This window comes from Bos indicus, chromosome 16, assembly GCF_029378745.1.
Source record: "Bos indicus isolate NIAB-ARS_2022 breed Sahiwal x Tharparkar chromosome 16, NIAB-ARS_B.indTharparkar_mat_pri_1.0, whole genome shotgun sequence".
Taxonomy (NCBI): Eukaryota; Metazoa; Chordata; class Mammalia; order Artiodactyla; family Bovidae; genus Bos; species Bos indicus.
In genome coordinates this window covers 39391989-39405124 of record NC_091775.1, presented here as the reverse complement: position 1 = coordinate 39405124, position 13136 = coordinate 39391989, and the positions used below count along the sequence as shown (strand labels likewise).

General features: G+C 37.8%; 1 protein-coding gene across 2 annotated transcripts in view; it reads right to left on the bottom strand.

Annotated features, from left to right (window-relative positions):
• Positions 1–12876, bottom strand: part of MROH9 (maestro heat like repeat family member 9) — a 105080-nt gene extending 92204 nt beyond the window's left edge. For both annotated transcript variants that reach the window (XM_070768138.1, XM_070768137.1), the window contains exons 1-2: positions 7637–12876; positions 4119–4165 (exon numbers count right to left, since the gene is read on the bottom strand). In XM_070768138.1, the coding sequence (XP_070624239.1) occupies positions 4119–4165; positions 7637–7691 (102 nt within the window). In that variant the 5' untranslated portion in view covers positions 7692–12876. The remainder of the gene's footprint in view (positions 1–4118; positions 4166–7636) is intronic.
• Positions 12877–13136: the final 260 nt, after the last annotated feature.

Below are 13136 nucleotides of genomic sequence, written 5' to 3'. Positions count from 1 at the left end.
ATCCCTGGGTTGGAAAGATCCCCTGGAGCAGGAAATGGCAACCCACTCTATTATTTTTGCCTCCATGGACAGAGGAGCCTGGCAGGGTACAGTCCATGGGGTTGCAAAGAGTTGGACGTGACTGAGAAAGCACGCAGTTTTGCTGGAGCCAAATGATGCTGCTGAAGCGGCCATCTGTCAAAGGCATTGATACTGCTGCTAGTGCTTGCTGGTAGAGTTCCATGACGGATGATACCCACAATCAAGAGAACTCGTAACTTATTTTACTTAGCATAATATCCTCTGTCTATTAATGTTGATGCAAATGGCAAGATTTCATTCTTTTTAAGGCCGAGTAATATTCCATTGTATATATGTACTACATATTTTTTATCCATTTATTTGTTGATGGAAATTTATGTTGCTTCCATATCTTGGCTGCTGTAAATAATGCTGCAGTGAACATAGGGGTCATATATATTTTCAAATTAGTGTTTTTGTTTTCTTCAAATAAACACAAAGGAGTTGAGTTACTGGTTTGAAGTAATATAATTTGAAAGTCAACTATACTTCAATTTAAAAGAGAGAGAAAGAAAACTGGCCTTGCACAAAAGATTCTCTCACTTTCTAGCAAGAGCCACAGGTGACTGCATTCACTCTCACCATTTTATCTACTCATTGTTTCTCTCTCTTTTACAGCAGCCTCATCTTTCTAGGACTTGGCAGCTAGGACTGCTAGAGTAAGACTGCCCACTCTTCTACCAGCCCATTGTCCTTGAATCACACTTATGCACCTTGATAATATTTTCACACAAGAGGTGTTCTTCTCTTGCAGTCTCTTCCATCCTGATAGTCCTGTCTCATCTGGAGTGGTCCATCTGAAGTGGGCCTGAATTCTAGCAAGAACTTAGTTTAGGCTCAAACCATGACCTTTACATGAAACAAGTTTAATTTTTGTCCCATGAATCATTTGACCATCTCCTGTCTCAGTTCAGTTCAGTTGCTCAGTCACGTCCGACTCTTTGCGACCCCATGAACCGCAGCACGCCAAGCCTCCCTGTCCATCACCAACTCCCGGAGTCCACCCAAAACCATGTCCATTGAGTTGGTGATGCCACCCAACCATCTCATCCTCTGTTGTCCCCTTCTCCTCCTGCCCTCAATCTTTCCCAGCATCAGGGGCTTTTCAAATGAGTCAGCTCTTTGCATGAGGTGGCCAAAGTATTGGAGTTTCAGCTTCAAAATCAGTCCTACCAATGAACACCCAGGACTGATCTCCTTTAGGATGGACTGGTTGGATCTCCTTGAAGTCCAAGAGACTCTCAAGAGTCGTCTCTAGCACCACAGTTCAGAAGCATCAATTCTTCGGCACTCAGCTTTCTTTATAGTCCAACTCTCACATCCATACATGACCACTGGAAAAACCATAGCCTTGACTAGACAGATCTTTGTTGCCAAAGTAATATCTCTGCTTTTGAATATGCTAACTAGGTTGGTCATAACTTCCTTACAAGGAGTAAGTGTCTTTTAATTTTATGGCTGCAATCACCATCTGCAGTGATTTTAGAGCCCAGATAAATAAAGTCAGCCACTGTTTCCACTGTTTCCCCATCTATTTTCCATGAAGGGATAGGACTGGATGCAATGAACTTAGTGTCCTGAATGTTGAGCTTTAAGCCAACTTTTTCACTCTCCTTTTTCACTTTCAAAAAAAGGCTCTTCAGTTCCTCTTCACTTTCTGCCATAAGGGTGGTGTCATAAGGGTGCATATCTGAGGTTGTTGATATTTCTCCTGGTAATCTTCATTCCAGCTTGTGCTTCTTCCAGTCCAACATTTCTCATGATGTACTCTGCATATAAGTTAAATAAGCAGGGTGACAATATACAGCTTTGACATACTCCTTTTCCTATTTGGAACCAGTCTGTTGTTCTATGTCCAGTTCTAACTGTTGCTTCCTGACCTGCATGCAGGTTTCTCAAGAGGCAGGTCAGGTGGTCTGGTATTCCCATCTCTTTCAGAATTTTCCACAGTTTATTGTGATCCACACAGTCAAAGGCTTTGGCATAGTCAATAAAGCAGAAATAGATGTTTTTCTGGAACTCTCTGTCTATATACATCTATTTCCAACATAAGTCTATGTCATTCTCTTAAATATAATTTGGTTTTTGGACCTAAGTGAAATATGGACACTGCTTCTGAAAAACATTAAGAACTGAAATTACAGTGCAATTTTAACCTTCTTAGGACCATATTCTTACTTTACGAGTTTAGCAACTGTCTTACTAGATCACCAGTTTATCTCTGGAGACATAGCAGGAATCAGTAAAACAGCTGACTGAACAACAACAGCTAACAACAAAACAGTTTCAAATTCTCACAGTAAGATTGCTCTATACTAATTTATTTTATTAAGATACCCCTTCACCAGAGAAATAAAAGGGATTAAGGGTGACTTAGAGACAAAGAAAAGAAACCCAATGACATAAAAGTAAAATAAAGATTAAAAGTAGGATAAAATTGATGATCTGTGAGGCACATTTACGGACATACATAGGAAACAGCATCTTTACAAGAGCAGGAGATAGATTTCAAATTTAGATATAAATGTGTAGGTTGAGCCAGTGATGAAACTTAATTATCTATAGAAGCATCTTTTTGAGTAAAGTTTTAAAGCACTATATTGATTTAAACATTTTAAAAAGTAATGCACACACATAGAGCACAGCACGATAGGGTAAATAGCGACAAAATTTCCACGTCTTCCTTCTATCTATGCAGAGATAGAATACACCGATATGGAAGTGCTAATAACACTGTTTTAGCTGAGAAGACCAGGAAATGCTTTTATTTTTTCTTGTAATTCTTCTACTGTACTCTATCCCACTCTACTCACTGATCCGATCCTCTTCTAGTTCGTTGTCTCCCTTATTGACTTCTAAGTCTGATTTCATGAATTTTCCATCTCTTTTGGTTACTAAAATGAATTCACCATTATTTTTAATACTGAATCCTGTTTATTTAAAAACTTCAACCTTATTATTTTTTCCTTGATCCCAAGGGCAGGCAAGATTCTTGGTTTTAGGGCCAACACATTATAACTTGGTGGTGATACCAGTGATTCTGGGACCAGATTCCATGAATTTGTATCCTGTTCCGCCACTTGAAAATTATGGGCCCACTGGCAGGTCACACCTCTTGCCTCAGTCCTCATTTTCTGAGCAGGGATAATAGAAGTACTTACTGTGTAGGACTGCTGTGAGGATTAAATGAGCTTTTCATGTGAAGCACTCGGAGCATAACTAAGATGTTATTAAAGCTATCTGTTAGCCATTTTTACCATTATTGGAGTGAATAATGGGGTTTCTCTCTCTCACAGCTCTCCTTGTCTCCTCTGTCTTTATTTTTATATTTAAAATAGTATTTATTTTATTTTTGGCTGCCCTGCGTCTTCATCGCTGTGTGAGCTTTCTCTAGTTGTGGCAAGTAGAGGCGACTCTCTAGTTGTGGAGTGCAGGCTTCCATTGCAGTGGCTCCATTGTTGGGGAGAACAGGCTCTGGGGCGCGTGGGCTCGGTAGTTAACGCTCCTGGGCTCTAGAGCACCGGCCCAATAGTTGCGGCACAAGGGCTTAGTCTTCCGCTGCATGTGGGATCTTCCCAGACCAGGGATTGAACCCGTGTCTCCTGCATTGGCAGGCGGACTCTTTACCACTAAGCCACCAGGGAGGCTTCTCTGAGGTTGTGGTGGTGAACTGGGAAAATAGTTTTCTCTTTTGTCTGCCCACAGCATGACCTCTTGTCCTCTTTCTGGTGGTCACTCACTTCCGACCTAGTTTGCTGGGAAGGATTTCCACAGTAATGAAGAAGAATAATGGGCTATTGTAGCGGGCCAGTCAGGAGGTGAAGGTGGATGGGAAAAATAGTGTGATGAGTCAAAACTTTCATCCTTTTGAACTAGTGTTGAAGGTCATTTTGGGGGGCACACAAGGGTAAGCAGGAATAGGACTCTGCCAAGAAAATGCTAAAAACAGTTTTCAATCAAACTGCCCTTTTCTCTTCCATCTACCCACACAATTGTATTGGTTGTTTCCCCCTCAAGAGATTTCAGTTACATGAATATACTCATGAAATATCACTTACCACACGGTGCCACTTGACACTGGACTGTAGAACGTGGAGATTACTTACTAGTCAAAGAGAAGAGAGAGACTCATTAAAATGTATTTGTCAATGTATGGTAAAAACCACTACAATAATGTAAAGTAATTAGCCTCCAATTAAAATAAACAAATTAATTTTAAAGAGAGAGAGAATGAACTCTTACCACCTGTTGGAACATATCCCCAAATCTAAAGCTTTGTATAACCTTAATGGCAAAGCCCAATAAAGATAGTGCATGAAGACACACACACACACACACACAGGAAAACTTCAGACAAATTCATCACAAATTTTACTGAACGCTTAACTAAAGATTAGCCAAAGAGCCATATTAAAAGTATAATCAAGTGGTATTTATTTCAAACATACAAGAATGGTGATATTAAAGAGAACATAAAATATAATTCTCGACTTTAATTATTAAAAAATTACACGATAATTTTTATTAAGGCAAAATTCTGATAAAATTTTAAATCAATTCTTGATAACAATTCCTTAATAAAATAGATGTGTGTCATTCTCTTAAAGTGACATATAAACACAAAAGCCAGAGCCAGGTGTAATAGAGAGATAATTAGAAGCATTCTCAATTAAAGAACAAGACAAAGATGACCATTATTACTACTATCATTTGCCATTTCTGGACATTCCATCCAGTATTATTGAAAAATAGAAAGAAATAAGTATATTAAAATTGGAAAGAAAAAGACTGTATTATCTTTTAATTCTTTATCTCATGGGAAAGTACACGAGTGCCTTTTAAATGTGTCTATATCAGAATGATTTAACTAGCATTGAAGTTATGGATGACTGAAGTGTTTGGTAAATACTCTAATAAAACTTTTAGAACATGGTATGTTTTGTTTGCTTGTTTAAGGGGGTAGCCCTTTGATCATTACTTTCATTTCTTCTAATTGTTCTATTTAAATGTTCTGGGTCTTCTGTGCTTCTTTTTAAAAAATAATGTCTTTATTTTAGAATAATTTTAGATTTACAGAAAAGTTGAAAAAATAGCATAAAAATAAACTCAAAATGGATTAAAGATCTAAATGTAAGACCAGAAACTATAAAACTCCTAAAGGAGAACATAGGCAAAACACTCTCTGACATACATCACAGCAGGATCCTCTATGACCCACCTCCCAGAATATTGGAAATAAAAACAAAAATAAACAAATGGGACCTAATTAACCTTAAAAGCTTCTGCACATCAAAGGAAACTATTAGCAAGGTGAAAAGACAGCCTTCAGAATGGGAGAAAATAATAGCAAATGAAGCAACTGACAAACAACTAATCTCAAAAATATACAAGCAACTCCTACAGCTCAACTCCAGAAAAATAAATGACCCAATCAAAAAATGGGCCAAAGAACTAAATAGACATTTCTCCAAAGAAGACATACAGATGGCTAATAAACACATCAAAAGATGCTCAACATCACTCATTATCAGAGAAATGCAAATCAAAACCACTATGAGGTACCATTTCACACCAGTCAGAATGGCTGCGATCCAAAAGTCTACAAATAATAAATGCTGGAGAGGGTGTGGAGAAAAGGGAACCCTCTTCCACTGTTGGTGGGAATGCAAACTAGTACAGCCACTATGGAGAACAGTGTGGAGATTCCTTAAAAAACTGGAAATAGAACTGCCCTATGATCCAGCAATCCCACTGCTGGGCATACACACTGAGGAAACCAGAAGGGAAAGAGACACGTGTACCCCAATGTTCATCACAGCAGTGTTTGTAATAGCCAGGACATGGAAGCAGCCTAGATGTCCATCAGCAGATGAATGGATAAGAAAGCTGTGGTACATATACACAATGGAGTATTACTCAGCCATTAAAAAGAATACATTTGAATCAGTTCTAATGAGGTGGATGAAACTGGAGCCTATTATACAGAGTGAAGTAAGCCAGAAGGAAAAACACCAATACAGTATACTAACGCATATATATGGAGTTTAGAAAGAGGGTAACAATAACCTGGTGTACGAGACAGCAAAAGAGACACTGATGTATAGAACAGTCTTATGGACTCTGTGGGAGAAGGAGAGGGTGGGATGATTTGGGAGAATGGCATTGAAACATGTAAAATATCATGTATGAAACGAGATGCCAGTCCAGGTTCTATGCACGATACTGGATGCTTGGGGCTAGTGCACTGGGACGACCCAGAGGGATGGTATGGGGAGGGAGGAGGGAGGAGGGTTCAGGATGGGGAACACATGTATACCTGTGGTGGATTCATTTTGATATTTGGCAAAACTAATACAATTATGTAAAGTTTAAAAATAAAATAAAATTTAAAAAAATGAAAAAAAAAAAGAAGATAGGAAAAGAACTAATTAAATTTAAACTTTATACTTAAAAAGCTGAATATATATATTTTTAAGGTCAATAAAATCAAGATGTCTGCCCTTTCTATTTCTATGCAATATTAACCTAAGAGCCCTAGCGAGTGTATGAAGACAATAAATAATAAATATTGGAAAGAAAAAAAAATAGCATAGAGTTTTCATGTACCCCTCACCTTATTTCCCCTAATGTTATCATCTTACATAACCATGGCACATCTGTAAAAACTGAAAAGTTAATAAAAGTACAACTTTATTAACTAAACTGTAGACTTTGTCTACTAAAGTCCTTTTCCTGTTCCAGGATTCAATTCAGGATCCCACATTGCATTTAATAGTTATTTCTCCTTCATTTCCTCTATTTTGTGATTATTTTGTAATCTTTCCTTGTTCATGAATTTGACTATTTTGGAAGGTACCTGGTCAGATGTTTTGGAATGCCCCTCAAGTTTGCATTTATCTGATATTTTATCAACATTTCATTGGAGATATAGGTTTTTTTTCTTTGTTTTTTTTTTTTTTGGAAAATATCACAGAAGTGAAGTGTTCTTCTTATCAGAAAGTATCAGATTTTGAGTTTATTCACTAGTTGTACTGTTTTTCCTTTATCAAATTCAAGGATGCAGCTTCATCTTTATGTATGCCTTCTTTCCTCCATCTTCCTTGGATTTACTGTGAGGTTCTTTTTCTAACTTCTTGTGGATTCTTGATTCAATTATTTCCATCCTTCCTAGTTTATAATTCTAAGTATGTAAAGCTTTGGATTTTTCTCTGCATGCTCTTTCAGCCGTATGTTATAGATTCTAATATGTAGGGCTATCAAGATTCTGTAACTTCTGTATTAATTTCTCTTTAACCTAAGAGTTGTTTAAATAGAATATCTTATATGGCAAATGATAGGAACTTTTTGTTTCCTAAATTTATTACTAACTTATTTTTTTTTTTTGCATTGTGATCAGAGAATATTTCTGCTGTTTCTACATTTTGGAATTTATACAGAAATTTCTAGCTTAACATATGGTTATCTTTTATGAGTATTCCTTTTTGTGGGCACTAGGGAAAAAAAGATACATTCTTTGCATTCAGGGCTAGAGATTAAAGTTTCTCTCTCTCATCCACACACGTATATACACACTTACCTTTGTCTTCAACATAGCCTAAATTCTTACTTGCTTTAATAATCCTTGAGGACATGCCGACAGAGGTGACTTAAAGCCTTCTGCTACTAATGCTGTAAAAGAGTATTTTGTATTAGTACATAAACCAGTATGTGTTCCTAGAGCTTTGTTTTGCTTTATAAATTTTGATACTACTATGTTATATGGTATTTCAGTTCAGTTCAGTTGCTCAGTTGTGTCCGACTCTTTGTGACCCCATGAACTGCAGCACGCCAAGCTTCCCTGTCCATCACCAACTCCCAGAGTCCACCCAAACCCATGTCCATTGAGTCAGTGATGCAATGCAACCATCTCATCCTCTGTCGTCCCTTTCTCTTCCTGCCCTTAATCTTTCCCAGCATCAGGGTCTTCTCAAATGAGTCAGCTCTTTGCATCAGGTGGCCACAGTATTGGAGTTTCAGCTTCAACATCAGTCCTCCCAATGAACACCCAGGACTGATCTCCTTTAGGATGGACTGGTTGGATCTCCTTGCAGTCCAAGAGACTCTCAAGACTCTTCTCCAACACCACAGTCCAAAAGCATCAGTTCTTCAGTGCTCAGCTTTCTTTATAGTCCAACTCTCACATCCATACGTGACCACTGGAAAAACCATAGCCTTGACTAGACAGACTTTTGTTGACAAAGTAATGTCTCTGCTTTTGAATATGTTGTCTAGATTGGTCATAACTTTCCAAGGAGTAAGCATCTTTTAATTTCATGGCTGCAATCACCATCTGCAGTGATTTTGGAGCCCAGAAAAATAGTCAGCCACTATTTCCACTGTTTCCCCATCTATTTGCCATGAAGTCATGGGACCGGATGCCATGATCTTAGTCTTCTGAATGTTGAGCTTTAAGCCAACTTTTTCCCTCTCCTCTTTGACTTTCATCAAGAAGCTCTTTAGTTCTTCTTCACTTTCTGCCATAAAGGTGGTGTCATAAGGGTGCGTATCTGAGGTTATTGATATTTCTCCCATCAATTTATATCATTTTAATTTTCAATTGCTGTGTAACAAGTTACCACAAACGTAATAATAATAATAAACACCCATTTATTATTTCACATTTTCTGCTGGTCAAGGTCAGGCAGTGCTTAGGGTCTCACATGGCTAGAATCAAGGTGTCAGTATGAACTTCCATCTCACTTGAGATTCAGGATCTTCTTCCAAGGTCATTAAGTTGTTGGCAGAGTTCAATTCCTTGAGGCTGAAAAACTGAAGATCCTTCCCTCTTGCTGGCTCTGTCTGAGGGCATTTTTCAGCTTCTAGAAACTGTCTGCAGTTTGTGTACTTTGTGTACTTTGCCCCATTTTTGAGTTATTTTGCTTTTTAAATGTTTCTAGTAGGTAGAATATTGCTGGGTTTCATGTAACTTTAGCCAGATTCCTTTCTCTGTGATGCAAAAGTAGGAAGTCAAGAGATCCCTGGAATAACAGGCAAATTTGGTCTTGGAGTACAGAATGAAGCATGGCAAAGGCTAATAGAGTTTTGCCAAGAGAATGCATTGGTCATAGCAAACACCCTCTTCCAACAACACAAGAGAAGATTCTACACATGGACATCACCAGATAGTCAACACTGAAATCAGATTGACTATATTATTTGCAGCCAAAGATGGAGAAGCTTTATACAGTCAGCAAAAACAAGACCAGGAGCTGACTGTGGCTCAGATCATGAACTCCTTATTGCCAAATTCAGACTTAAATTGAAGAAAGTAGGAAAACCACTAGACCATTCAGGTATGACCTAAATCAAATCCCTTATGACTATATAGTGGAAGTGACAAATAGATTCAAGAGATTAGATCTGATAGACAGAGTACCTGAAGAACTATGGACGGAGGTTTGTGACACTGTACAGGAGGCAATGATCAAGACCATTCTGAAGAAAAAGACATGCAAAAAGGTAAAATGTTTGTCTGAGGAGGCCTTACAAATAGCTGTGAAAACAAGAAAAGTGAAAGTCAAAGGAGAAAAGGAAAGATATACCCATTTGAATGCAGAGTTCGAAAGAATAACAAGGAGAGATAAGAAAGCCTGCCTCAGTGATCAATGCAAAGAAATAGAGGAAAACAATAGAATGGGAAAGACTAGAGATCTCGTCAAGAAAATCAGAGATACCAAGGGAACATTTCATGCAAAGATGGGCACAATAAAGGACAGAAATTGTATGGATCTAACAGAAGCAGAAGATATTAAGAAGTGGCAAGAATACACAGAACTGTACAAAAAAGATCTTCATGACCCAGATAATCATGATGGTGTGATCACTCACCTAGAGCCAGACATCTTGGAATGTGGAGTCAAGTGGGCCTTAGAAAGCATCGCTACAAACAAAGCTAGTAGAGGTGATGGAATTCCAGTTGAGCTATTTCAAATCCTGAACGATGATGCTGTGAAAGTGCTGCACTCAATATGCCAGCAAATCTGGAAAGCTCAGCAGTGGCCACAGGACTGGAAAAGGTCAATTTTCATTCCAGTCCCAAAGAAAGGCAATGTCAAAGAGTGCTCAAACTACCGCACATTCCACTCATTTCACACGCTAGTAAAGTAATGCTCAAAATTCTCTAAGCCAGGCCTCAACAGTATGTTAACTGTGAACTTCCAGATGTCCAAGCTGGTTTTAGAAAAGGCAAAGGAACCAGATATCAAATTGTCAACATCTGTTAGATCATTGAAATAGCAAGAGAGTTGCAGAAAAACATCTACTTCTGCTTTATCGACTATGCCATAGCCTTTTGACTGTTGGATCACAACAAACTGTGGAAAATTCTTAAAGAGAAGTGAATACCAGACCACCTCACCTGCCTCCTGAGAAATATGTATGCAGGTCAGGAAGCAACAGTTAGAACTGGACATGGAACAACAGACTACCTCCAGATCAAGAAAAGAGTATATCAAGGCTGTACATTGTCACCCTGCTTATTTATGCAGAGTATATCATGAGAAATGCTAGAATGGATGAAATACAAGCTGGAATCAAGATTGCAGGGAGAAATATCAATAACCTCAGATATGCAGATGACACCACCCTCATGGTAGAAGGTGAAGAAGAACTAAAGAGCGTCTTGATGAAAGTGAAAGAGGAGAATGAAAAAGTTGGCTTAAAGCTCAACATTCAGAAAAGTAAGATCATGACATCTGGTCCCATCACTTCATGGCAAATAGATGGGGAAACAGTGGAAACAGTGACAGGCTTTATTTTGGTGGTGATGGGGGGGGTGTTCCAAAATCATTGCAGATGGTGACTACAGCCATGAAATAAAAGATGCTTACTCCTTGGAAGGAAATTTATGACCAACCTAGACAGCATATTAAAAAGCAAAGACATTACTTTGCCAACAAAAGTCCATCTAGTCAAAGCTATGGTTTTTACAGTAGTCATGTATAGATGTGAGAGTTGGACTATAAATAAAGCTGACTGCTGAAGAATTGATGCTTTTGAACTGTGGCATTAGAGAAGACTCTTGAGAGTCCCTTGGACTGCAAGGAGATCCAACCAGTGCATCCTAAAGGAGATTAGTCCTGAATACTCATTGGAAGGAATGATGTTGAAGCTGAAACCCCAATACTTTGGCCACCTGATGGAAAGAACTGACTAACTGGAAAAGACCCTGATGCTGCGAAAGACAGAAGGCAGAAGTAGAAGGGGACGACAGAGGATGAGATGTTTGGATGGCATCACTGGCTCAATGGATATGAGTCTTAGTAAACTCCGGGAGTTGGTGATGAACAGGAGGCGTGGTGCACTGCAGTTCATGGGCTTGCAAAGAGTTGAACACCACTGAGCAACTGAACTGAACTGAACAGAGTAGATTTTGGTCTTAATTTTGTTAAAATTTTATGCTGTTTTTCGGTTGCTTTTGCTACTTTTAAGTCCTTTAATGCTTGGTATTTTTTCCCTTTCTTTGTGTGTGTGTGTGTGTGTGTGTGTGTGATATGGTGTGTTTTGGGGTATTTCTTTAAATATGAAAGGTTATATTCCTGTTTTGATTATCATTAAGATGACTATAATTTTTTTGTAATGTATTTATTTCTCAAAACTTTATAGACTGAATCTGTCGATTCCAGCTGTGAACAAAGATGAAGTTTCTTTATTTATATTTCCTCCCTTCCCTCGTTCTCTATATGATTTTAGTTGATTAAATCACTTAGTGAAAAATTTATGCCTTTTTGTATATATTACTTGATGACCTATTAATTCTCAAATATAAATAATAAAGAAATCAAGGTACTTACATTTTCTTATTTCCTAATTTTCATGGGTGATTAGTTATATAATTTTTATGCTTACAAGGTTTAAATATTTACATTCAGTTCTGTAAAAACAATCCCCATTTTCTTTTAAATAGATTCAGTGAGCACTGCTTCTCTAGCATCTCTTTGAGCTGAAGTTTATTTTCTATTAGTCTCTTGAAGAAGGGAATCACATTCCTTGAGTTCTTTCTTGTTAAAAGCCATTTCTCACACTCACTCTGATTGTTTTTTTCAAACATTCCATATTTACTAAATGTGTATTACCAGTTTACTGTATCAAAGTCTTAGCTTTAGCAAAAGTTTCCCCTTTAAAATTCTCACAGGATTGAATACAAATGTGAAGGAATTTTAGAACAGATCTAGAATTTTTCCTGCGATACAAGTTTTGCTATTCTGGGTTTTTACATGTGCAAGGTTTATTTTAATAAATAAACTGTGACTGACATTTAAAAAATTGATCTTTAAACTACTTAGTCTTGAGCGTTTCACCACCTGATGAATTTTTCTGTTTCCTGACTCCTTGAAATCCAGCTTCATTGAGAAAAGTAAATGTTTTATGGAAAGGAACTCAATTATAGAGCTTGAGTGCTTGAGGTGAGTCTAAATTTTGATGGTGTAAACTGCCATAAGTTAGTATAAGTACTCGAGATGCCTGTGAGGCAAGAGAGATGTGGTCAAGATGGTGGGAAAGAAGATAGATATGGAGTCAGGAGATTAACAAAAATAAACTCTTCCAAATGGCAAATTTGTTAAGAACTTTAGAAGAGGGCTCATTGTGAGGTTAAATTATAATATATTCATAATTTTTTCAAGAGAACAAAAACTAAGAAAAGTAATCAAGGTTAGAAAGAAGACAGGCTTTTGACTGAAGGATCAATAGAAGAAAAAACACTTAACTTATGTGTAACTTCTTTGCAATTGATAGCAGGCAGGTAGTGAAGAGAAAGTCCAGTGTTTTACCTCTTAGACAAAGGAATCCTTTGAGATGTTGTTGCTCGTCATGACAACAATATATTTCAAAGATTCCATTTTGGAATGGACATGGTTCTTGCCTAGAAAGTACTGATATGCCCAAATGGCTGGTAATGCTCACTGTCACTCCCAGGGAGGGAAGCCTCTGGTTCCTATGTTATCAGCACTTAAGGTAGCTCTGCAAACCAACAGCTTGTTAGCCAGTGGACAAAGGATATGAGTAGAAAATTCACAGAAGAGGAAAAGTGAATGGTC